Consider the following 26,438-nt stretch of genomic DNA (forward strand, 5'->3'; position numbering starts at 1 on the left):
GGCTTGATTTGGGCAGGCCGGGGAGGCGAGGCGGCAGCGGGCGCTGCCGAGCCAACAGCTCACTGATGGCTGTACTGAACACTTAATTACCTGAGCAAAGCACTAATTCACGTGTGTAGCTAAATTTAAAACCTAAGGTAAGAACGGTAATTGGCAACGATTTATTTATTTCCCTTAAGGGGAAAAAAATAAAAGTTTTCAGAAGGACAGGAAGAAAAGCTTTGACGTTCCTCATGAAAGCAGGCTGGGGTTCGAAGCGGGCAGGGCCGGCGAACTATCAGCGGCGCTTCGGTGCCGACAGCCCGAGCGTCGGCGTTCGCCCTGCGCAGGCAGAAGACGCCGTCCCCAAGGGGACATGTCCCCTCTCCGCGGGGATGCCCCGCCAAGGACGCGCACCCGGGGCCGCCGCCGCCGCCTCACCCCAGTGCCAGCTTTCCATGAGAAATGAAAACTTTTTTCAAAAACACAAATTAACTTTTTTGGGGTGTCCTTTATAACCTCAAATTTAAACCAAAAAACCAAAGAAACCAACATAATAAAGGAATAAATAAAGAAACAAATCAGAATATCTACCCTGGTTTTGGCAGTTCTTACATCAATCTCCTGCAAGGTGCTCCAGGCCCCGTGGCCTCTGCTTGTAGTTTGGGTTTGGTTTGGGATTGATTATTTATTTTTTATATAATTTTTTTTTTTTGATCGTTTGTTTTCAGGTCCCCAGGATAAGTGTGAGGAAAATCAGAGAAATGATGGAGAGCTGCAGCCACACAGAATACCGACAGAGCTTTTACCTGACCCTGCACTCTGAGGGTTTGCTCTTCCACGGGCCCCCCTACCTGATCCTCTTGCTGCCGCCACGGCTGCCGCTGCTACTGGTCCATAAGCCGCTGCCGGAAAACCTGGCCGTGGAGAAAAGGAGAAGGGTAAAGAAAGAAGCCAGCGGGTACCGCGAGTCTCTGCGGGGCGTGGGGCGGCCGCCGAGGGCACGGCGTTTCCAGAGGTCGCCATCCCGGCTCTCCATGCCATCAACGGGCACTGTTTTTAGAAAGAGCCGAGCCCTCGCCGGGTGCCCACTGCCAGTGGTCTCTGCCGGCACAAAGGTGGCCCAAATCCCCTTGGCAGAAGAGGAACGTGGCGGCACGTGCCGCTGATGGCACGCCTGGCCACGGCACGCCACGAAAGCCGAGGTGCCGGGGCAGATAGACTGGCGGCAGAGCCTGCAGCGCTCAGCTTATGTCTCCGTACTCTCAAACGGCTAGGGTCAGACCGCTTCGCAAAACAACGAGGGAATTCTGTTCTTTGCTTATTTGCAAGTGATAATAACGTGCTGATCTACAGACATAGCAGTAATGGAAAATATGAGGAGGTCCTCATGTCAAGATCACAGATTTGCTGGGATCAAGCAGAAAAAATTCACTGGAATGTAATTTAAAAAAGAAAGAAAGAAAGAAAAAAAGCTCTTGAAAGCAAAACAGCCGCAGATCAAGGAGCTCTAAGACATACACCCTGCTACAGGGGGACCGAGCGCTTACAGATGAATGAAATGCTGCTAGCAAGATTGCAGTTTTAGTTTCATTACTTAATTAATATTAAAAAGATCTGCCAGAGGCTCTGACTTTAAATATACGTATTTTAAGAGGGCAATGGCAAGGTCCAGGTGATCAGCAAGAACCCCAAACCCCCTTGCTGCAAAGTCAACAAAACCCTCGGAGGTTCCTGGTCCCTGGGGAGCTCCGACCGCTCCTGGCGCCCGACAGGACAACCCCAGGGGTAGTCACCGCCACAGGACATGCCCCTTGAGCGCGCTCCAGGACATTGATCACAGCTGCTTTGCAATGCTGAAGAACCACAGAAAAACAACTGAGGCAACAGAAAAAGAGAACAGCGAGCTGGAGGAACAGAGAGAGCGAGACCCAGAGAAATCAGCAGACTACAAGCCCGCTACCTCTAGCACTATCGTCTCAGCTACAGGTAATCTACCAGGGGGAAAGGAGCAGAGAACAACTAGGCTAGAGTGACTTGAAGCTACTTAAAACATCAATTAAAAAAAGACATACTTGCATTTAAATATGGTAATAGGGCTGTTGGGGGGAAAAAAAATAGTATAGGTAAATGTATGCACAGCTACCCCAGGCTGCTGTCTGCTGCTGCTCCCCATGCGCAGAGCCCATGCGCTGCACAGCAAATCCTGCTCCTTAATGCCGATGTGAATCTGTTTGGTTTTATTATGTTGGTGAACTGCTATAATCTCTGTGGAGTGGGATGCAGCAGGAAAAACATCCAGACTGGGGGATATTATAACCAAATACCCAAGCGCTAAATTCCCTTTTGCTGGTGATGGAGCCATCGACCCTGGTCGGGTCCCCTGACATACGTTTAGGGCTGGAGCTGCGATATGCTGGAGTGAGAAGACCTCGGTGTTAGAGTCAACCCAGCCTCCAAACAGCAGGGAAAGCATCTGCAGGACAAGGGCTGAGGCTCTGGGGCTTCATTTTCATGCAGAACCATGCCTAGGCCAAGCCCCGAGCCCTCCCACTGTGGGTTAGGCAGGAGCGGAGCTGGCACCGTCCCTACAGCCTCTCCCTGCCCACCACGGCGCACGTCCCGAGAGCAGAGTCCTCAGCGTTCCCATGGCACGTCCAGGACCAGCTGGCCACCAGCAAATCTCTCATTTGGAGGCTCCAGGGGCTCCCTAAACCACCCATAAGGGATCAGAGGAGCTGTGGATTTTCCACAGACTAAAATGCCTCTGCCAAAATCAATCAAATACCCTTCAAATCACCAAGCATCCCCTGAAAACAGCATGAAAAACAGGGCTGGAAAGTTTGTTTCTCTTGTTCAACTGCCAGGGACGCTCAGTATCTGTTTGAAATGCAGGACAAAAAGTTTTGCCATGCAAAAGAAGAATGAAATAACAAGGGTGGAGAAGGCACTCCACAGAAAGAGCCTGAACAAAGGATCTGTTATTGCATTCCAGTGGACAGATGTGTGAAGAATTAATCCTTCCACCCCCAAAGAAAGCTATTATCCCAATTCTGAGACAGAAGCATCTGCGCGACATGGCACTCCAAACAACTCAAGTGTGATCGGCTGCTCGCGCTCTGCCCGGGAACGCTGTGGCCGGTCGGCCGGGCGGAGGCGGAGCGGCAGCTGCAGGGCCCTTACGGCTGCAGAAGTGGGAGACGGAAACAGGGATTGATTATCAAGATTGGCAAAAACCTGCTTACCGATACAGACTCACATCACTGGAGGATCCCTAAATCAATCCAACGCACTGAAAGTAATCAATCCCCCACATTGAAATGACATTTGCCAGGCACTGCATTAATCAGCTCGTTCAGCTGAAAACAAATTTCCCTGTCATCACACAAACGTTGAGCGCATTAATGCTGTGCGGCGTCTCACAACTGTGCTAACTTACTTTCGTACTTATGTGGTTGTTTGCTCCCGAACCTCTCAGCAGTGATCGGCAGCTGATGCTGTCCCCACGTCACAGACGGGATAAAACGAGGCACAAAGAAGCAAAATGGCTTGAGAAAGACATCTGCAGACAGCCAAGGGTGCAGCCGGGCTCTCGCAGGTTCTGGTCTCAAGCTCCACCACTAATCTCTGTAATTCCCCTTGTACCAACCCTAGAGCATTATTTAAGCACTTCGGTCACACTGTATTATCACCTCCCACCGTTTATAAACTTCTACACCAGAAGACTTCAAAGAGTAGGACTACAGCGACAGTGCAATTAACACTGAACCCACTTCGTGTACTGCAAGAAACTTCTGCCTCTACCACCCTTCTGCCTGTGTTGTCACACCATCTTATTGAAATTTGAGAGCTGAGGTATCTGTGGCTCTTTAGTGAAGAGGAAAGCATTAGCAGGCACTTTTGCTGGTTTCCAGGCCCCGAGAAGGAACCTGCTTGTCCATGGAGCCTCTTGCTGGTCCCCCAGACCACACTGATGCTTTGGCAAGGCTGTCTGCCTCCACACATTCCCCTCCCCTGGCATCAGCATTTAAAACAGGGTGGAATGCAGCCACTGAGTCCCAGCGGCACCTTCCCGGGTGCTGTTCCCCAGGCAGCAGCAGAGGTGGATGCAATCTATCCCGCTCTGACTGACGGGGACCCCGGCATGGGGCACTGGGGACACCTCCGAGGGCCGGAGCAGGGGGCAAGGAGAAGCGTTAACCGGCAGAGCCCAGCGTGTGACGTGCCAGTGCCGCTGCTTTCCCTTAGCAAGGCCTGGCAAGTGCAGGCTTCTCCGGGAGACACAGCAGTGGCTTTAGGGATGCAGGACTGCTGGGCGTGGGGGGACCCCAGGGGCCAGGGAGGGCTGTGGGGTATCAGCAGGCTCTCTGCACCCTGTAGCCAGCTGCCGAGGGGCTTGCACGCTCCCGGTTGATTTTTAACAGGTGGCTTGGAGGTAACTGGGTGCCAGGAATGGGCGCCCAGACCAGAGCGCCTTGAAGTCAACAGGAGCATCGACTGCAGTGTGCTCTGGATCCCACCCCCAGCGACGATCCCACTGCCGGAGAGGCAGGGAGCGCAGCCGGTGCCAGCCCGGCTCCCTCCGAGCCCTCTGCTCTCTGAAGTCAACTGGAAAATCAAAAGGGGCGGGAGGGAGAGATCAATTCATTCATCACGTTTGTTTAAGGCATTCCGATTCCTGCCGAAACGATCCCTGTCCTTCTTTGTGTATCCGCTGCTTATAATTGCCTAGAGAAAACAAGATACCAAAGCTGTTCAAAAGGACAGAAGTGCCCACTTTAGGCATTGCAATTAGAAGATCTTTTACAATAAACATTTTGCAATGGGCTCACACACTGTCCAGGAAAGCCCTGAGGATTCACATCAATTTCATGCTCTCTTATTGCTCTGAATGAGCTAAAGCCAGTATTTGGACTTCAATTTTTCACAGATATATTTTTCTGCTTCCTGCATCAATAGTTTCACTTTAAATACTGAAGCAGCCTCGTGCAAGGGAAGATGGACACATCTGTTTTTAAATGCTTTGCCCTAAGGTCACAGGTTTAGTCAATGGCTGCTGCAAGCAACTGCGTTCTCCAAGGCACAAGTAAGTTTGGGAGAAGGGGAGGATCAAGGGGTGGCGCACGCCCAGGAGCAGCAGGGCTGGATTTGGGCTGGCAGCGCCCAGCCCTGCCGTCTTGCACTCGGCATTACCGAGCAGAGAATGCCGAGAGCCCAGGATTTAGCGGATCTTCCAGGGCCTTTGTGAACAAATCTGGCAAGAGCTACAGTGCCTGAGCGGGGCCAGTCCTTACAGGGGCTCAAGGGCTCCCGGTGAAGGGCACGCTCCCTCCACAGGTCTCTGCCCTGCTCCATCTCCCGCTCCAGTGGGATCGTTCCCTTCTCAAACCACCGATTTCTCCTTTACCCCAGCCTGAAGCTGGCTACAAGGCAACCAGGAGCGAGTGAAAAACACAAGAAGCATTTTACACCCCCTTCCTCCGAGCGTGCTGCCCTGACTTTCTCTATGAGATATCACTGACTCCTTCAGACCTGCTCTGCTCCGTTCAGCCCCCAAATATCTTGCATCCCCAAAGGACACAAGACCCCATCCTCCACAAACAGCCAGACAATAGGAATCAAACCAAAAAGAAGTCACAAAGACCATGAAATTAGTTCTTATATCAAAAAATATCATGCAAAGAATTTTCTCTGCTTCTAATGGCTAAAGCACTTGGGGCACACGAGGTCGTATGTTTAGACTTTAGTAATAAGCATAGGGATTTAAGACAAGAATGAAAACGGAAGCCGAGATGCTCAAATCATCACCTGACTCCAGCACCGGACTTCAGACAATAACCACCATTATGGGACACGCATGGAGAGTAAAATAAAAGCCACCATAAAACTGTGCCTAGCAAGCAAAATCCTTCCTCTCTGTTTACGGATTGTTTGGAGTATTTGCACACATTAGCAGAAGAGCTGACCACTGCGGCTCAGTCTCGCAAAGTCACCGCGTCTCTGTGCGGGGCGTTTCGGAGGGCCCTACGCACAAGGGGGATCGAGCTCTGAGGCTATATCCCCCCAAAAACACTTCGCCTCTCACGCCGATGGTGCTCCCCAGCGCGCTGATCTGAACATGGGTCATCTAGGAGGTTCACTTGATCTCCCAGGAAAAAAGTGCAAAGTCTGGAACATAAAATCATCTGCAGGTTGAGTGGGAAAAGGAGAGGGGGAAACTGATACCCTCTTTTCAAACAACGTTACCAGCAGCTTTGATCAGCACAGAAAAGCTTCGCGAGGCTCACAGCTGTCGTTTCAAATGGGTTCTCGCTTGCATTATTCTTTCCATTAGGCAGTGTTATCCTCTTTGTAGGATCTTTAGGCTTCATTTCAAAAGTATCAGAGACTCAAACCCATAAAGCAGAAAATCCTGGTAGCTTTTTTTTTTTTTTTTTTTGAAGGCAGGCAGGGGTGGGTCCAATTTATTGGACAAAAATGTAGCCTTTAATGGTGAGCACGCACAAGGGAAAGCTCCATCCCAAAACAATCCCTTTGTGTTTAAAACCTTCATCTTTCAGGCCTCTCTGACTCAGACTCCCCCTCCCCTTCTATAAGGAAACAAGAATGAGAAAGAAAAAAACCTGCTATCATTTTAAGCTTTAGATTAACAACCAAATTATTTATCTCATTATTTAGAGAATATATATACCCAGAGAAATCAAATTTTATCTAGAATTGATGAAAGATCGGGATTCCACCAAATCATTCACAACTCGTTCTCACGGTTTAGTAGCAATTAACTCTTTGGGATTTGATTGAAGACTCTACCGAAGCTCTCCCAAAGTCCGTAGGAAGCAAACGCAGAGGCAGCTACAAGCCCTGCTTGAATTGTCTCGTGTTTCCCACCAGTGACCCTGCTTTGTCTTTAAAGAAGTGGGATAGCGCCGTCCACGCAACAGCAAACAGAAGGGACCACGCAAGGTGCAGGGCAGATCTCCATGGAAATGGAGAATTTCTTTCCTAAGCTTTTGATCAATTCTATTAACACTTTTAGCATCTCCAAGCCCGCTCAGAGTCCTTTATTGTGACAGCCCCATTAAGAGCTTCCCTTTGTCTTTATATGCTGTGTTACATCAAGCTTATCAAAATCTATTTCACCAGGTCAGAAAATTAGCAAACTTCAGATACAGCACATCACGCATAATGGAAACCTCATTAAGCAGCCCACTGCGTTATTCAAGGCAGAGTCATCTGCTGCTTCAAATGTACAGCGCGTGGCAAGATTCTGTAGAATTCTCAACGTCAGACACCCGTAACGCGCTTCACACTGGATGCGTGTTTGCAGATGGATGTTATTATGAACAAATATTTCTGCTTTGGAATTTCAACAAAACAATAAACCCCAAATATAGTTAATTTAAAATTTGGCACTTCCACTTTACGTACAGTAAACGACCCATTTTTCAGCTGTTTACCACTCTCAGGCCACGGTTTTTAAAATGAGAATGATGCACTTTTGCCCAGTAATTACTTTAGGCATCAGTGAGACAAAGCCTTGTTTGTCTCCAAATTATCATTCTGTGTCGTTTCAAGTGTAATAACCCTTTTGCAGTTATTTCACCGTACAGAAAACTGGGAAACTTCTCAAAGGCAAATAGTTTATTCTAAGAAAACTATTTATTCAAAAAAACGCAAACCGAAAAGCGAAAGCTGGTAGCTGATTTAGTTTATTTACTCTACTTAAAAACTGTTCCTATCCTATAGCAGCTTCAAGGCATCCGCTATACTTCTCAGATGTGTCCTATGAAAACTATACCTCCCACCATCCAACACTCGAACTCAATATGTAATCTGGATTCTCGTGAAACACGGAGAATTATGAGCTTCAAGTGAATGCAGCTGATGTGGACGAAAGAGAATCTCAACCAAATCACTTCCTAAAAGCAAGTAATTCTGTTTAATATTAAGTTGATCGCTCCGATGAAAGCATTTCTCATTTTAAAGCCCAAAGCCAAACATTTACTATCGATTTTTAATAAACAAGGTAAGTATAAATGAAACGATCACTGCAGGGGAAGGAATACCTGTGACTTCACTGTACCCAAGCTGTCACGCAGCACAGAAGCTCTGAATTTCAGTCACCTGCTGCTGAATGAACAAGGGCAGGTTAGATGGAACCGCATTAAGGCATACATTTAAAGTTCAGCAAAGTGGCACTGATTCGCTTCAAGCCTCATTTCAGTTGCTTCAATGGTATAGAAAATGAGCTATTTGGTTAAACCGCTTGCTTAAATTTTTATGAATGATCTAAACTATCTGGATAAGTATTATTAAAAGACAGATCCTTGACGATGAACAAAGGCATAAAAAGAACTCATGTCTGGAGGCTAAAGCTGGAAAGAATTCAACGCAGATGAGAGGCAACTATGTAAAAGAGAAGGTAATTAATCAGAGGACAAGGTTATCAGAGGGTAGGAAATTCTCCACAACCTACGTGTTCTGAAGTCGCGAATGACTGCCCCTCTCAGAGAGACACTGCGGCTCACCAAGCGCAACAGCCGTCGCTGGCAGAGACGGGGAACTTCTCACTGCCTTGCTGGAGGGACTGCCGCTGGGTTTGTCATAATCCACATTATAAAAAAGGCGAGAGGAGAGGATTGTGATGCTGAGCCCAGAAACCTTTAGGGCATCACTGCAGCATCTACGTATTACCGCTTCTGGGCAAAGGAGGACTTGGAAGCTACTTATCAGCTTGAAATCCTACTACTAAATGTGATTGAAAAACATTCACATTTGAATGTTTTTGTGCTTTAAGGAGTACCTAATCTCTTCAAGTTCTTTGCAACTCCCAGCTCCCAATTTTTAACAGCTTTACAGTTAAAAATTGTATCTACAGAGGCATAAGGCATAAAAGCAGGCTAGCCGTCGTGCTCCGGCTAACTCGGACACGTAGAATTCCTTACAGCAGAACTGGCATTACCAGCCCACGTTCTTCTTTCTATAGGGTTATCCATGTTTTCTTCCATACACGTGTGTTTGCGTTATGCCTCTTTACTCTTGTGAATAATTACCCTCATTACATTTCCCAGTTGCTGCAGCTGTGGCCTGTTTGCAGCAGAAGCGATCGCTCAGGAGCTCTGTCGCTGCAGTATCACCCCAAAATGCAAAAAGCTCCTGAGAGACCTGGAGAGACTGGTAGGTTTGGGGTTCTTTTCCCTTTTCTCTCCTCCCGATCACTCATTTCCAGGGCAATGACCCCGAAGTTTTAAAGCCTCTCTCAGACTCCATGCATGGATCAGTGAGCGCTGAGAATAGGACAACCAGCATTTAAGTTCAATGTTCACAATGTTCTTATTGCTCAAGCAGTTATTCAAGGCATCAGTACAGCAAAACCTAACGAAGGACCTGGGCAGTTTTGGTCCTTAGCCAGACATGCTGTTTGGGGAAGCCTTAAGAGCAACCTCACTTGCACAGAGGTGACGTGGCAGGAGAAGGGGCAGCATTTTTACTGACCTGCTGCCGTGGAAGCTGGACCACCGACTCAGATCAACAGCTTATCTCTTGAAAACCTCACCTTAAATTTAATATCCAGGAGATTATTTTAAGGGGTGGGGGAAATGGGAGGTGAAAAAGGAATTTTACGCAATTCTCTGCAACATTAAAAAAATGCAACTCTTCTCAGAAAAAATGTGCCCAAGAGGCAAAGCTGCTTAAGTTCTGCTCCGACTCAGGGAACAGCTCTAGATACCATTTTTTGCTGCGTCAAAACAAAAGCTGCTGTCATCTAAGCAGAACTTGAAGGAGCACCTTCTGGCTGGAAATTTATGGGCTTTGCCATATTAATTTCTCAGTTTGCCGTCTGCAGTTCCAGCTGCTCCTCACTCCAGGGATGCACCTGTAATGTGAATGGTCCCTCTTCAGCCTGCCCTCCGCCAGCAAAAGAAACCCAAAATCTTAATTTTAAAACAGGTCCAGTCTATAGTCTTTGTTTTCACTGATGGAGGCTGAAACGGAGAGGTTTGAAGAGTGGTAATTAAAGTGGTTCTAGCAGATTTCAAATGCACTTTGTAAACCATTTTATGCCATGCAGATGCAGTAATGTGTTTTAGGTGGAAAAAAGCATGCAGCGCAGGGATGATTAGAGCAGATTTTAAGCAGTTAAGAAGGGGTTAGACAAAGGAGTGAGAAACATTTCCAGCTTCGTTCCGCATCTCTCACTGTTACAAGGCTTAACTAACTGAATAGACAATTTAAAATATATTTTGTATTTCCTCCTTCTATTTTGTAGCTGCCAGCGATTTCTCCTTCCTTCTTAATGTTAAGTTTGGTCATTAAGGTATCATGACCAGACAAACTTTGCTCCCATTACTAAGTGTTATACAAGTCTTAGACTTGTGTACCAGTGCTTTAAAAGAGTGTTTTACAGAGTTGGGTCTTAGTAATACTAACTTCATTACTCCCTACTGGTAAAGAAACCATGTGTAGGCAGCATCTCCACTTTAAAATCGCTTTACATCACCAGAGCAGACAGTTGGGTGCTCACGTACACGGGAACGTGGCTCGGGGTCATTGAAGCACCACGCACATCACGCTGGGAGCCAGACCTTGGCTGACATCAACTGGCAGAATTACAGCTAAGTCCTTTGTGGGGATTTGGTTTATGCTCCTTCTGGTGAGCTGAACGTAGCAACTCCAAAACCGTGCCAGACCGCACTCCACACGGTAAAGCTGCACCTCCCGAGTATGGCCATTGCCTTGTACCACCACACCTTGCTACAGATGAATCGGTCAGCTTTGCAGTATGTTGAAGCTACAAACACTCCATTCATTCATCCCTCCCATTCCAGCTGCACTCCCCGTAAGAGGTTATTGACCAAGAGTGAGACCTGCAGGAGCAACGTAACTTGCAGCTTCCTAATATTGCTGGGTGTCCTAAATAACGGACACAGGAACTTTCTTACCTCACCTCCTTCTCTCAGACACTATGAAAAAGAAGCCTTAAACATGTCATTATTATAATAATTACCCTTGTCTTTGGTACCAGCTCCTTTTCCTGACCCAGAAAATAACTATTAGACCTACTAGGCAAGCATCACAAATAACTTTTACACAAGAATACCTTCCTGCCCAGCACTGATGGCCGACAAGTGAACAATTTGTGACTGGTATCAGGGAAGAAACTAAATTAAGCTCTACAGATTAACAGAAAGTTGGTTGTAAATGCTCTCATAATAACGAAAAACATCAGTTTAGACTTTGAACTGATCTTGCGTTGCATTTTCACAGCACCAGGCACTGCAGGAGCATGACCCAAGGCTGGGCTTCGTGGACTATGCAGTACCGTTATTAATAAGCAAGTGTATTTCCCTGAGCTCTGAAAAGTTTGTGAAAATATTTGTTTTTCCCACCTCTCCCCATATACAAAGGTTTTAATAAGCTTTAACAAACGTACAAGCAAACAAACCCTTAATTAAAAAAAAAAAATGAAATTCCTGAGCTGAAGGCTTCTAAGTAACCTTGACAATCCCCACACATCCAGGTAATGATGGAAGAACGTATAACTGAGATAAACACGGTGATGGCAACGTCCCTGCCCTTGCAGGCACGGCCAGCGGTACCCGTCCCACCGCAGGGTCTGCACCAAGAACACCGGCTGCCACCCCAGCCAGGGACCTCCTCACAGCCACAAGAGTTACCTGATTTTCCTTTCAATTTCCAAACAGCAGAAACAGATTCCTGCACGTTAGTGCTGGAGAGTTTGCAACAAGGGTTTCTAATACGCTTATGGGTTCGATGCTTAAACCCACCTCGGTCGCTGGCACGGACTGCTTTGACCACAGCGGTGGAAGATCAGACTGCTGGGAATACTGCAATGTTAACACGGAGTCACTCCTCTCCCCCCAGTTACAAGCGCATTGTCGTCTTTTGGGGGTTTAATTTTTGCTGTAAACACACCTCGTATGTAACCGTTCATCTGCAGATTCTTCAAACACTGGGTCACACACTTTGAGTGATGGTTGTTTTATTCTTTTATTAAATTGTCATTGGTACTGGTTATTTGGTGCGTCCAAACCAAAATATTAAAACTGCAAGCTAAGAGAGCAGCAACACAGCATATCCGTTGTAAACAATTTATTATTATTTTCTACCTCAGTTACTTACAGGAAAAAAGTCATAAAAAAGAAAAAAAGAAAAGCACAGATGGACTATTTACAAAAAATGAGAAAATTCACAATAGCCGAAATGTTTGCAAATCATGCACACTAAGACAAGTTCACAAAAGCAAAGCAATTCATAGCAAAAAAACCCAAACAAAATAATAAGAAGCCATACAGATTAAAAAAAGCTATTGCCTGCAGAAAAGTAAAAAGAAAACTAACCAATTATTACATCAAGCATCTTTAATGAAATGAACAGCATAGCCGTGTATTGTAGAGCCTTTGACACTGACATTTTAAACAAGTGGATTAACAAACATTAAAATGCATTACAGTTCTACTGTAAGCATGCAATTTACTTCTCACAAACTTATAAAATGGGTAGAAACACTTAAAGAAAAACGGAATTTAAATACGATGTGTGTTTTCTACCCAAAAGTCCAGAATCTGGTCTCGTTAAAAACAAAGCCAATGGATGGAGGCATTATCACATAGGTTTGCAGCTCTTCTGCGATTTGGGTGGAGATAGAGAGGCGCGATATAGCTTAAGCTCGCGGGGGAAAGCACGTCCCTCTTGCCAAAATTTAAATGATTTGCCCATGATTTGCAAGCAAAGTCTGGAAGTAGAAGCGACTGCACGGAGTATGCGAGAGCATCGCTGGCTGCAAGACGAGGGGGTGGTTAGTGGCTCGGAGCTGGGGCAGGGATTGCTGCGGGAGGTGCAGTAACTGCCTAAGCCCTTTTTTTTGGTGGCTTCTAGCCATGGCCCTTGCCTGAGTACGGCAGCTCTAGAAAGAGCCACCAACCCAAAGCGAACGAAACAGGAGAAAACACGCGTGGGTCTGCTACGCCTGCAGCCGCCAGCACCACAGGGTCACGCTTGCGGACGCAGGGCACTCGTTTTGAATAATTAAACCCTGCGTTGCTAATGATCCTAGTGACAGGAGACGCTGGTCTCCCTCCACCCTAATTACGATTTGCGCTACTGCTGAACGTCTCTGTGTTAAAAAGCGCCAATATCTCTCTTTGGGGCTGCTTATGAGACCCAATCATCATTTTTGCTTCCTTGATAAAATTATTTCTAAGAAGTTTGTGAGAAGTCATGCCTTCATAACGCCCCTAACCCCAATCCTTGTGAGTTACATTCCAAGTGGGCATTAAAAACTCATAACAAAGCAGAGGAAAAAAAATTAAAAAAATAAAAAAATAAAAAGCAAACTCAAAGCAGTGAGGATATGGAGCCTTTAAAAAAATAAAAATAAAATAAAAAGTCCAGTCAATCAAACCAGCCAGTAAGAGCAGCAATTTTTCAGTGGACATTGATATTAAACATGGACCACCCAGGCTTTTTTCTCTCTCTCATTAGCACTGTAGTAAACCCCGATTAATTTGTTATGCATCTTTAAGAACTAGTTGATAAAAATTATGTCTTGTGAAATCGGCAAATAGTCTGCAAAGTGAAATAAGAACAGAAATTAATAGATTAAACTGAAAAGATAAGTCCCAGAAATTTAAAAAAAAAAAAAAAAGAAGACACAGAAAGGGAGTGATTGCAATTAAAAAAAAAAAGGCTATGTACTGAGTTATAAAGGCCTAGAGGAAAAAAATAACGTGATGGGAGAAGATAGAGCAGTCGCCAAAGTGATTGCGTGTGTCTCGCCCGTGGAGTAAGGGCACGTCCCCGTGCCGATAGGAAACAGCGGAGGATGCGGGAGGGACCGTCCAGGGGACCCTGCCAGCAGCTCTGGCAGCCGGTGCTCCCCAGTACAGAAATGGAAATGCAAACAGGTGGATCGTGACATTTGTAGCCTCGTTTCACTTGGACAACAGTAAATACCAACAGGACAGTTCAATTCAGATGGGCATTCAATTTTTTCTTCTTTTAGTAAAAAAGTAAATAGGTAGCGTAACCAGAGGAGGAACCGGAATAACGCCCGCTGGCAGGTGACGAGGCACCGCAGGGCAGAGCCCTGTGGGATGGTGACTGCTAACAGCACAGGGCTGCAATGACACCCTCCGGGGACGACCCCGGCTGCAGCCCGCCCTGCCAGGCTGATTTACTGCAGCACAGGCACCAGTGCAGGAGAACAGGTTTCACGACGCAACTGTACTGTAGTAAAAAGCACTGCCAGGTCTCCTCTATAATGAACCATCGGAATACAGCTGTATATTTGTATGTATTATATGTATACTTATACATACACACCGCTGCGGTTGCAACACCACCGCTGTTTAGGTACTGCGGCGGCGGGAGGCAGCCGAAGCTCTCAGGCACGCTGCCTGGGATGCTCCTGCAGAAACGGCCAAGTATTTTTCTTTTCGAATCATGACACTGAGCATTTGGGCATGACAACTTATTAAAAAAGCAGTTTTCAGATTTCTCTCCGTCGGGTTCGCACATGCTCCTATCTCACACTCCAAGCCACAGCTGTACCACGGGCCCCACGGGTACTTCTGCAAGCGTCAAAACACGCGAAGGGAAGGGTTGGGGGGGTTCGGGCTCTTTTGAGGAGGGCTATGTGCTGGAACCACGCTTATGCTATTTGTCCCGTGGCACTAAACACCTTTCCCCAGGGCTGGTTGGTCAGGCTACCTACTCGATTCCTTCCCACCAGTGCCTGGAGGAGGGGGAGCGAGGGCTGCAGGAGCCCTGTGCTGCAGGATGCAGCTCCCCCCAGCAGAGAAGGGCGAAAGGAGAGCGGGGAGAGCCACGCAGGCACCTGAGACACGGCAGGACACAACCGTGTGAGCAGCACTTATTTCCACCGCTGTTCCCGTGGCAGGAGCGAGCAGTGCTGGCACATCCCCATCCTCAAATCCCAACCCGCTCCCGAAACGCTCCCTTGCACCCTGAGTTTTGCTCCCATGGTACAGGGCTCTCTGCTCCCAACACTCCTCTCTCCAAACGCCTGGCTCCAGCGAGGGAGACACCCCGTCCTGCTGATGGGCATCAAACCCCTTGTGCCGTGCCTCCTGGCAGGGGGGTTCCCACACCCCACGCCACTCTGACGGGTTGTGTTTCTGGAGACCGGAGTCCCAAGTCGTCTGAGAAAACCCGCCTAACCACTCTATTAACGGTTCTGATTGCTGTTAAGGAAAAAATTATCCGAGTGGGAGTGGAGCAAACACCACGGGCAGAGCTTTAGGGCAGGGAAATCCAAGCAAGGCGACGGAGGACTCCGAGCAGCTCCCCTTTGCTGCCCTGCTCCTGAAGGCACAACTGGCGCCTGCAATGAGATGCACCTGCTTTTCAGTGGTGACAACCCGCTTTGATTTTCTTCTGCTTATTCAATCTCTGTAAGAGACTGAAAACAACTAGGAAATAACTGGAAGGCCTGTTTTGAAAAACCAAGCCCTTAATAAAAACATATATAATGAGGGCTAGAGTAAAACGGTACCTCTGCTGTCAGCTGGCAGACACGTTCCTTTTAGACATGTTTATAATTAAAGTCATCTAAGCTCTGCCGATTTTCATCATTTAACTTATCAAAAGTGTCTCTCATTTAGCTGTCCTCATACGAATCAGCTGGTACAAGGAGTTGTGAGGGCCCGGGAGGAAAGCGTGAGACAACATGCAAACACCTTCTGAAGCCTCCTCCTTGTATTCAACTACTAACGGCTGCAATCCCTGCCTGCCTGGACCTCTGCCCACCGGCTCCAGCGGAGCAGCCAGGGCCAGCGGCGGGGTCACCCCCAGGGGCAGCTGCCTGGCCCCCTGCCGCTGCCAACCCTCTCTGCCCGGCACGCCGCCCCGGCAGCCCCGCTGTCAGCCCTGACACCCTGGTTGTTTCGGACCTGGCTTGGTTTGGGAGGGGGGTAGCACAGGTGGGAAAGAGGCAGATGAGTTTAAAGTAGAGCTCTAGCATTTGTGAAGTTTAGCAATTGAAAACAACCCCTAATAGCACTGTTTCCCTTGGTGTTATCAGTCCTGCAGAAACCAGCTCCACTGAAACTACCATCCCAAGGACATTATTCGTCTTATGGGTGTTAATAATACATATGCTTCCGATGCAAGGTTCCATCCTAATGACCTAGTGCCGAACACAAGGCTGTATCTTCGCCCCAGCATGCCACAGGTAGAGCCGAGCATCCCTCCACATCCTCACCCATCCTAAGGGACCTTCCCGTTGAGGGTGTTTGGTTTTTCCTCCCCACGGAGCTGCTGCCCCCCCCGCACCCGCCGGTGCTCACTCAGTTTCTCAATTACCCTGAGCAGAGCTGTGCTCCCACCGCTCTCCTTCTAAGCCGCTGAGGCTCCGCGGCACCGGTGGTGGGACTGCTCGTGCGTGACCCCTGCAACAAGCGCGCTCATGAATTTAACGCAGAGCGCACCGGGGTTTCCTCGCCGCAGTGTCCGGGTTGGCTTCAGCTAAGCCATAAACACAGCAGCGTCGCGTTGCTTGTTCGAGCTGCCCGGGAAACCCCAAGGTGAAAGGAAAGGAAACTGTGTCCTGTGCGGTTTCAGCCCCACCTGCGGGATGTGCTGGAATGGGAAAGGGCTTTTCACGATCCCCGCTGTGCCCCGCAGCCAGCCTGCAGCGCGGTGCAGCCGCCCCGGCCCGGTCCCACCGCCGCGGCAGGCGGCAGCGGCGAGCCGTCCCGCCCCCCCGACCCGGGCCCCGCCGCCGGGGAAGGGGGCAGCCACGCCAAGGAAAGGAAACCGAACCGAAGCCAAACCGAACCATCATCGCGGCAGGCGGCAGCCACGCCAAGGAAAGGGGGAAACCGAACCGAAGCCAAACCGAACCATCAACACACGGCTAGAAACTATTCCTTTGAAGGACACCAGCAGTATCGATAAAGAACACAGGAAGGTTGGACTTCTTACTCCAAGACTGCACTTGTAATGAGTATACACTTACCGCAGGATAGTATGGGAACGTGTGTGCGAGTCTCTGTGTGCGTGTGTGTGTCTGTCTGTGTATCTATCTGTAGTATATATAAAAGAAAAAACCCATCAAAGGGAGGGTAATAGCTCTTAGATTATCTCTGTTGCTTTATGTTTTAATTTAAGAAGTTTGTTTTCAAATAACCAGTACCAATTTACACGTTAGTAAAAATGTATTTAAAATATGTATATAGAAATATCTGTTTTAAAATAGTAAAAAAAATTGTTGTTGTGTGAGATGCTCCCTGCAGACTTGCCTGTCTCAGCTTGCAGCTATGGATTTAAAAAAAAGGAAAAAAAATAAAGAAGGAAAGAGGGGGGAAAAAAGTAAATCTGCAAATGAAATGTACGTACCTGGGAACTGATAGCTGTAACTTGGAGCAAATCCAGGATATCCTCGGCCATACGTTGCAACAAAATTTGGGTAACCTTGATCACAGAAATGTAAAAAAAAAAAAAAGAGAGAGAGAGAAAGAGAAGTTTGAAGATTAATAAAGGCTTTTTGTTTTTAAATACAATGCAAAATGACATGGAGGATGGGTGAGACTTGATTTTACAGAAGGTATTAAAAACCGAGATTTATTCCACTCATGCAAAACTGCAGAAAGGTTTCATTATTATCTTGGATAGAAACATCTAGAGCTTGCCTGCCTGGCTTTGTGCATGAGACCTGTCACTCAGGTAATTAACATGCACTTTGGTATCTGAAGTCCAAGGACTGTGCATACTTGTTAGCTGGAAGAGTAAATGCCAAATGCTAAGGCTAAACACATAACACAGGTTTGCTCTGACATTTGGAGAGCTTACAATGAATGTACTTTGCTTCAGAGCTATTGACAGTTGGAGATTAAGGTAGTAGTAATTCTTTATCCCGGGAGTGTGAAGGACAACAGTTAACACATCAAAGAGTTAGAGGCAGCAACAGCAATGAGCCAGAGAGTCAAAGAGCTTTTAATTTTTCAGGAAAAACCCAGGTATGAGAACCGCTTCCTAAAGCAATTTCTGAGATACGCGCAGAAACGCATCCGACCTCAGGCAGCTTTTGAAGTTTTATTATGACAAAAATACCACTCGAGATCATTTTGTTAATAAAGATGCTGAAGTAAATGCATTAAGTGGCAACTCTGCCCGCTCTAACACAGCGGCTGGGAGTGAAAGGTAGTGTCGGTAAGAGAGCAGAGCCCTCGGGGGGCGGTGGGCGCGGGAGGTCCACCCGCGGGTGTTTGATGGACAGAGGTACCACCGCTCGGCTGTCAGCCCCGCGCGTGCTCGGCCAAGGGTTTCACCACGTTACACAGTGCATGCCTTGCCAGCATCGCAGGCGGTTAACTCTGACAACCAGGCCAGGGGAGAGGGGTTTCACTCCCCAGGCAGCAGGAAGGTTTGCGTAGGTGCTGGAGGTCACACTAGTCCCTAAACGTGCGTGGGCTGGCACCAGCCAAGGGGTCACACACTGTGACCCCCCCGTGTTTTAACTTCCCAGCCCTTATGCAAAACAGTTGTCCTCTCTGGTCCCACCGCAGATGTTTGCTACAACCGGTACGGCCGATGTCACAAGCTGTCCTGTACAGATTTCCTAAAATTGCAACCTCACTTCCGATCCTCAGCATTCCCTTGCTTGGTTTTCTTAAAAACAGGAACTACCCTTTGCAATTCCCGTGCAATAAATGCCGCGTAACGTTCCCGCTGACCGTCAGTGTCAGCCAGTCCACCCAGAGTCCTCCAGTCTCCAGGAAAGACCTCTCCAGACCAAGAAACCATCACGAAAAATTTGCTCTCACTGCGTCTGAAGTCAGTGGAAATCTCGGCAGTGACGACAGCAGCAGCTGGGCTGGACCCTGAGAACAGTTTTAACGCTGAATGGTTCTTCTGGGGGTCTCCTATCTCTGCTCTTATTTATTCTTTAATATACTCATACATTGTACAGCTATTTTTTTGCTGCAGCAAGTCCCTCCATTTCTGATTAGATTTATATATACATATAATGTACTATTAATCATAATCTAAAACTGAAAGATAAAAATGCTTGGATGAATTTTGATTACGGGATTAAGCATTGCCAGGGGAAAGCAGCCCTGCAATCCCAGGACAGCACGCTGCGGCTTTCAGCAATATGTACACACCGCTTAGCCCTTGTGTATTTATTTCACAGCTCAACAGCTGGATTCCCTTAAAAATTAATCACCTCTGTCATTAAATCAGATCTTTCAGAGTTAAGCTTTACAAACCCTTTTTCCTTTTTTTTAAAAACAACAATATTGATAAATGGATTGTTTACTAAGTAAGTAGCGCCATTAACACCACTGCAAGCTCCACCATGAAAAATCACTCTGTGGCGTCCGACCGCAGCCCCTCTCCTTGCCAAGTGGAAAAAATTAAGTTTTATTCCAACTCGAACGACTCTGAAGCAGACCTGTCAGCTCACGACTGTCGGGGCCGCAGGGGATCGGTATGCCGGGCAGCGCCTGAGGTTTGCCCTGGGGAGCAGGGGCTGCAGGTGCAGTCCCCATGGCCCCGACTGGACCAACACAGCAGTGGATGGCAGCTGCCCACGCACCCGTGGTGTTTTTGGAGCGAGCATCGCAGTGCAGGATGCCATCTATTCTGCTGCCCTGCCCTGGGATGCTCTGCGGGGATGAGGATGCTCCTGCCCCGGTGGATTTGCCTCCAAACCCAGGGCAGCGTGCAGCAGCAGCCCGGCTCTCCCCAGCCAAACCCGGCTGTGCCTGACGGCAGCAGCACTGGCAGAGCTGCCTGGGGGGCTCTCGCCTGCATCGCCAGCGCTCAACACTCTCTAGGTCAGGCAGATGAAATAATAAATTTATAATACAACATTACTTCAATTTTCCTCTTCATTTACTGCTGCAGTGCCCAGCTCTGCTCTAACGAGTCAAAGCCCGATCCGCGCAGGGGAAATTGCCTGGCTGAATATCAACAGCGCATTAACACCATGCCCATGTGGATGCTTCATCAAGCCAAATTATGGCCATGCTGACCTACCCACCATTTCCATTAGATGCCATTCTTATCCTGCATTGGGCACTGAACAGTTTATTTGCTTCAGTAGTCCTGGGGAATGATCAATCTCTCTAATTATCCCTTGTTGCTAAACCAGAAATCCAAGTTTTGCCTGGATTACCTCCTCCGAAGCAAGACCCTCCTGTCTGTGGAAGCACAACTCAAACCCAACAACCAAAACTGCTTTCACGCCACCACTTCCACCCAGCCCCTGTCTGACATCAATGACAGCAGGTCCGACGCACCCACCCTGCAGGCTGGTTGAACTTCCAGCCCATGTGCTGGAGCCTTGCAGAGCCCCATCTCACAGCGGACCAGATCCTGCCCTGTGCTGGATGCTCTCCGGGCAGGCCTGGCATGCAAGGTGAGAGCGATGGCTGCTGGAAGCACAATGCTGCCCACCCGACGGTCACGCTCAACTGGCTGTCACACTCTTGGTGGAGGCAACACCTGACGCGGCCACGGAGTCCATTACCACCGCAGCGTGCAAGCAACTGCTCAGTGCAGGGACGGTCTTCCAGGGGAAAGCAAAGGCTCTGCTTCCAGGATGAAAACAACTGCAAACAGGTGACACTGATGTTTTTACTTACAGTGTACCTGAGGGCATCACAGCGTTCCTGGTGCTAAAGCCCATCCTGGTGGGCCCATGGTAAAGCCCGAGCACTGCAGGCATTTTACAAAATCTGGGCAAACTGCCCTGCCTTCCATTCTGCACAGGGGAAGTGTGGCCCTGGAAACCGAGCAGCTTGCCATGGAGCATGCACAAGGTCACTGGAAAGGGAGGAGACGTGAGCCAGACTCCCAACTCCCCTCCGTCCCACCAGCACCTCCAGAGGGAGAAAAGGCTTCTCTGCTCCAAGTGGGGAAGTGTCCACAACCACTGAACCAGGCTATGGAAATGTCTTTTCATTTTTAAATTTGGTGATCCAAGATGGACAAAGCTCATGGTTAATATGTGGGAACACTGGGCACATTGGGGCCTGGGGACATCTGCTTTCAAAATTAATTCAAATGTTCCAGTAAATGCAGGAAAATTATTGTCTCCCAATGTTGTTCAGAACAAGGAACGCCAGGTCCTTTGCAAGGAAAGGCACGTTCCTTCTGCCAAAGCATAGCAACATAATCCTTCTGCCATAGCTGCAACAAAAATGCTCAGGATCTTTCTCAAAAGAAACATGCTGTGACCTTGACGTGAGCACCTGTGGCGCCAGGGAATGCAAACCAAAAATCATCTCCTACAGACACAGGGGGTGGTCACATACTAGGGAGCAGCTATGGTGAAGAAACATCTGCTGTAGAAGTTTCTCCCTTGGTCCAACAAAGTTGACCTATCTCCTTCTTCAAGGGAATTAAAGAGCTAAGGTAAAGCTGGCCGCAGCCGCGTTCGTCAGTGATGGCTACAGCGGGTGCTGCTGTAGGAGCCCAGGGGGGTTCTGGTAAGTTGTGCCAGCCCCCCGGGAAGTCTGTGCTGACGAAGGGCTCCCCTTCCTGAATCCTGCCTCAGAGGCAGCTGCTACTCTATTAAATGGAGTCTGATGGAAAAAAGGAATGACTTTCTTTGAAGGGCACAAGCTTCTTTTATGCATGAGTTCAGCCTACCTAGATTAAACGTGTGCAGTAATGCAGAGCCCTGCTCTGCCTTGTGCAGTGATATAAGCAGCCTGTTAGAGACTTTCTGAAATCTGGTGTTCATATCAGACATCATTTTGGCAGTCTGGGGGTATAAGCTTTATTGGCCGAGCGCTCCTCTCTCTGGAGGGGACTGCAAGTTAAAAAGAGTCCAACTTTAATATTAAACACCAGCAAGTCTAAGATGCCCATCGCCAGAAGAAATGAGTGCTGTGGGGCCCCAGCTCAGATCAAGCAGAGAGGCGGGGACCTCCAGAGCTGGGCGTCACCGCTGGGACCACCGCAATGGCAGCTGCGACGTCCCAGATGCACAGAGCTGCTTCAGATGGGAGGGCAGACAGAGACGACCTGCTGTTAATGTTGCTCCTCGGTTGCTTTCTTCTTTTCTCTCTTTTTTTCCAAGTTTTCAGGTACAGACCTGAATGGAGGGCAAAAAGCCGTGGGGCAATGCAGTGACACCCACACACCCTTGGGTGAGGGGGCTCCTGGTTTGCACACCAGGACCAGGTGACGGAGGTGAGGCTTCTGGGCGCATGGCAAGCTTCTCAGCCACTGAACCGCTCCCTCTCAGCTGCAGATGTGTGCGTTGCCTGCTAGGGGGGACACGGTGCCTGTTCACGAGCATCCATGGGGCTGGGGAGCAGCTCTTCCTGATGGGTGGGCTGCCAGGGAGAGAAAGATCACTGCAACTGAAACCACTCCAGCTCACTCCTTATGCAGAGTGGCTAATTAATGTTCCTGATCTCCCCCGAGACTGCGCGTGTCCCACCAGCAGACCAGCCCGAGACAGCTCAGAAGCGGTCCTGGCAAAAGGCTCAGCCTGCCCGCGCTCTCGGAGTCAAAAAATCCTTTCAGAAGAACACTTTAATTTTGTTCCAATCAACCAAATCATCACAGAAGCGGCTGCCTACGCACCTTTAGACCCCGGCTGCTGCAGGCTCCTTGGGGAGGCTGTGATTAATGAAAAAGACCAACTTCCTTAATAGCTTTGGAGGGAGTTGCTCTCCGCTCTTTCCTTTGGGTTGTCTCATGCGTTCGTTCCTCTGATTCCCTCCTCTGCCTATGAATGGCATCTGGAGAAGGTGACCTTGAACAAGGGCTTCTGGAAACAGGTATAAAAATCCTCCAAGAGCAGCCCCAATTGCTCTGTTTCAGTCAAGCTAGGCATCTAAAAGGAGGAACGGGGTAGGGCTGACACCGGCCTCCTGGGATCTCAGCAAAACGCTCGGCTACTGCAGACGCTGCCTCTGGCGGTACGTTACTTTGTGCGCCTCATCGTTTGATGGGTTAATTATGCCCCTCTCCCTGTGGGGACGGGGTCCCACCGCCGCGCAGCTGCTGGGGCTTGGGAAGGAGAGATGCGGGCTCCCCGCTGAGCCGCTGCCCATCAGCCCCCTTGAAGCCAACTCTTACAGGCAGCCTTTGAAAATGGGGATTTATAATGGCCATCCAGACAGCCTTGCTCTCATGTGTTGCAATTTCCTTGTTTAGCACTTAATTATTTAACACCGTGCCACTGTAGCAAGCAGTAACTTGGAAGATGAAAAAAACAGCTAGAGCAGATAATGAAGCATCTGGCCTTCAACACGAATCAATCATTAATTCTGAGCAAGTCACTCTGATTTGAAATCTAATAAGAGCATGTTGCAAGACCAGCCAGAGCAGAGCCGGTCGGGGTGACCTGACCCACCCCACCGCAGCAGGATGGGGATTTGCCAACAGGCACCCGCATCGCTTGCTCTGCGCAGATGCAGATCCACTCGCCGAGGGCTTCTTCCCTTACTTCTTACGGCTTGAAACGATCTTTTTCCAGAGAGGCAGCCCCGGTGGGAATGACTCCCGCCACACCTGAGGGCTGAATTTTCCCTTCAGGTCACTGAGGCAGACCCTGGCTCCATTCACTCCTTGCCCGGCTGCGAGGAGAAGGGTTGAGGCAACTCTGCCCGCGGTGAGCAGGAGAGGGATGCTGCCCTGGGTCTTTTTGCCTACCCAGGGTGACCTGGGCTCTCTCCTCCAGCAGCCGGGCGGGACTGGCCAGCAAGGCGGCATGCACCACCTCCACCATCCCAAACCTCAGGCACCACAAGCGGAAAAGAAAGAGAACAGAAATGAAGTACACATGCTCGAGCACACTGGGAACATACAGGTATAAAAATCACAGACTGACTAGAAGAAGATAAATATTTTAACCACAAAATGCAATTTCTAAACACTATGGGGCAGGGTGGCGGTGGACTGTGGGGACAGAAAAATAGATGATCAGCTGAAATAACCGAATTACACATCCCAGAAATGGATCGCTCCAGCCACACGAACAGAAACACTATTAATTCAGAGATAAAGCAAACATGGCAGGAAAGTTTTCCCTATCAAATCAAGCGGTGCCTGAAGTCAGACATCTCAGCATAACAGCCTGATACTCATAGGAACCGAGTCCTCTGACCTGACGCCCACTCCAGGAGCCTTGGGGTCCTCCAGCATCTCAGGCAGCCCATGTACCTGCTTGGCAGAGCTCAGGACAACCAAGCACCAGCTTTCAAGGCTGGTTTTTGTGCTCAGCTTCTGGGATCATCTAAACCTGGGACAGAAAATTCAAAGCATCCTGGAGGGGCCACGTACCAGGGACAGGGAAAGGCTCATTTCTGCCTGGGAACACCTCCAGATGCCCTCTCGTTCATGCATGCTTTATGGACACAGCAGGTGACAACCGAGGGAAAGTCCAGTGATACAAAGGGAGCAGAAAGTTGAAAATATATGGGGTTTTACAAAAATACGTTGGCAGTGGATTAGCAGCATTTTGGCTTAGTAAATCTGAGGACAGAGTATCAAGAAGTTGTCACATTATGCAGAAAGAAGAACTATCTAGGCAGAAACAAATGAAAACCAATTATAACTAAATAGACCTCATGCACAAATAGAATTTTGCCATTAAATATCATTTATCCCATTTAATTAGTATTTTCTGGACACAATACTCTGGACTAAAATACCATTCCATCTCCTTGAAACTTGTAACTATTGTTGCAACCTATACTGTTACGCATCTCCCTGCTTTCTCCATCTTGCATGCCATTTAAGAACCGGCAAGATTTTCAATTATCTATGCTGAACTGTCAAAGATACCTTTAAAAGAAGGGGAATAATGTGTGATTCAATTCCTCTAAAAAAGGGGAGAGATCATTTTTAGTCAGAATGAACACACTGCATCTTTCATCATTCTATTTTTGTGAGTAAGAGTAAAACAGGCTATTTAAAACATCCATTTAAATGCACATTTTTATATTCCAGGAAGCGGGGGGGGGGGGAGTTAATAATTTACCACAGACAGGCTTATTTTCCCCACTCCACCCCTGCTGAAGTTTTAGACTCGCACCCACACAGGTGCAGGGATTTGCTCACCCCTACGCCTTACGTGTTCAGAAACCAGGGAGACAACACGGGAGCCGCTGGCTCCGGGAGACGTGTGGTGGCTACGGCACTTACCCAACATTCCCATCCCTAGCATAAAAGCGTCCATGGTATACGGTAATCCACGTGCCCTTCCTCTCGTCCCTGGTGGAAACATCACTTCTTTAGGTTGTGCTTTCTTACATTCTACCTATTGAGCAGAAACATGTACAAATGAGATGCAAATGAATTCCATGTAAATGTCAAATGCAGAACTGATCTACTTAAGGGGGGAGTTTTATTTTTAGCATTTGCCTCCCCACACCACCTCCCCCTCAAAGGTGAACTTTAAGAATAGCGTAAACGGATTTAGAAGAGCAAATGTGTATGTCTCTTTAAACACACATAGCAAAACCCCACTGTAAAAATGACAGAAATGCTGATTTAAGAAGTTGCCGTGTTCCTGAAAGGAAAACCTGTGCTGCGTTCACTCTCAATGATACTCGCGGGCGTGGAATGAATGGAGGGAGGTCTCCAGCACAGCTCTATTGCAATCGATAACAGAAAATGACTCTTGGTGATCATTACAAAAAGCTCCTTTTAAAATAGGAATAAAGAATCAATATTTCTACCCAGCAGAAAATTTCTGTAAACCCTATTAATAAATGATCTGCATTCTTTCACTTCCAGTTACCCCTGCTGCCTTTTGCAGTTGCTTAATGCCACTTGAACCACGTTGCGAGTCTCCGCCAACACCCTGTGAGAGGCGGTGCCCCACCCCACCTGGCAGCAGGCCCCCCAAGCCCGCCAGCCACACTGCCGGGTGCTGGTTCTCAGCCTCTTTTTGGATGGGAAAAGGGAGAAATAAAGCACTTTTCCATGTTCTCCAGCACTGCCGACTCGCCCCCCCCAGCACACTGCCCCCGTGCTCCCCTCGGCACTGGTGCTATGGCTGTGCCGGTGAGCTGGTTTGGAGCTAACCAGTTATCCCGACCCATTTCTATGGCTCTACACCTTACTCCATGCCCTGAGCAACCGGAAAATGGGCAGACACGCAGTGCAGCCCTGCACGGGGTGCGGGGAAGCCCCAAGCTACCGTCTGCCCCACCTGTACAGTTTGCACGATGAGAATCGCTGGTTTAAGGGTAAGGGTCTCAGGCTGAATCCAGAGGTTTGAGCTTTATGCCTCTAATTTTGTTCTTCAACCAGTTCCTCGATCCTCTTTGCACATTTACGCTCCCCCCCGGCCCTTGCCTGGCCAGACCAGAGTGGGAGCAGGGGTGCCGCAAGCCGGGGCCGTGCTCCCGGCAGACGTGGTGGCACAGTCACGTGCAGCCCCTCTGCCCTCAGCCCTCCCATCCTGGCCGTGGCACCGCCAGCCTGCGGGCAGGGGCTCA

General features: G+C 48.5%; 1 protein-coding gene across 1 annotated transcript in view; it reads right to left on the reverse strand.

Annotated features, from left to right (window-relative positions):
• MSI2 (musashi RNA binding protein 2) overlaps nucleotides 1-26,438 on the reverse strand; it is a gene marked incomplete at both ends in the record, with an annotated part of 263,463 nt that overhangs the window by 18,626 nt on the left and 218,399 nt on the right. Inside the window, 3 exons of the mRNA XM_009278253.2 lie at nucleotides 834-896; nucleotides 17,362-17,436; nucleotides 25,138-25,252. Coding sequence (XP_009276528.2) covers nucleotides 834-896; nucleotides 17,362-17,436; nucleotides 25,138-25,252 — 253 coding nt within the window. The remainder of the gene's footprint in view (nucleotides 1-833; nucleotides 897-17,361; nucleotides 17,437-25,137; nucleotides 25,253-26,438) is intronic.

The sequence above is a fragment of the Aptenodytes forsteri genome, unplaced genomic scaffold (genome assembly GCF_000699145.1).
Source record: "Aptenodytes forsteri isolate BGI_AS27 unplaced genomic scaffold, ASM69914v1 Scaffold66, whole genome shotgun sequence".
Classification (NCBI taxonomy): Eukaryota; Metazoa; Chordata; class Aves; order Sphenisciformes; family Spheniscidae; genus Aptenodytes; species Aptenodytes forsteri.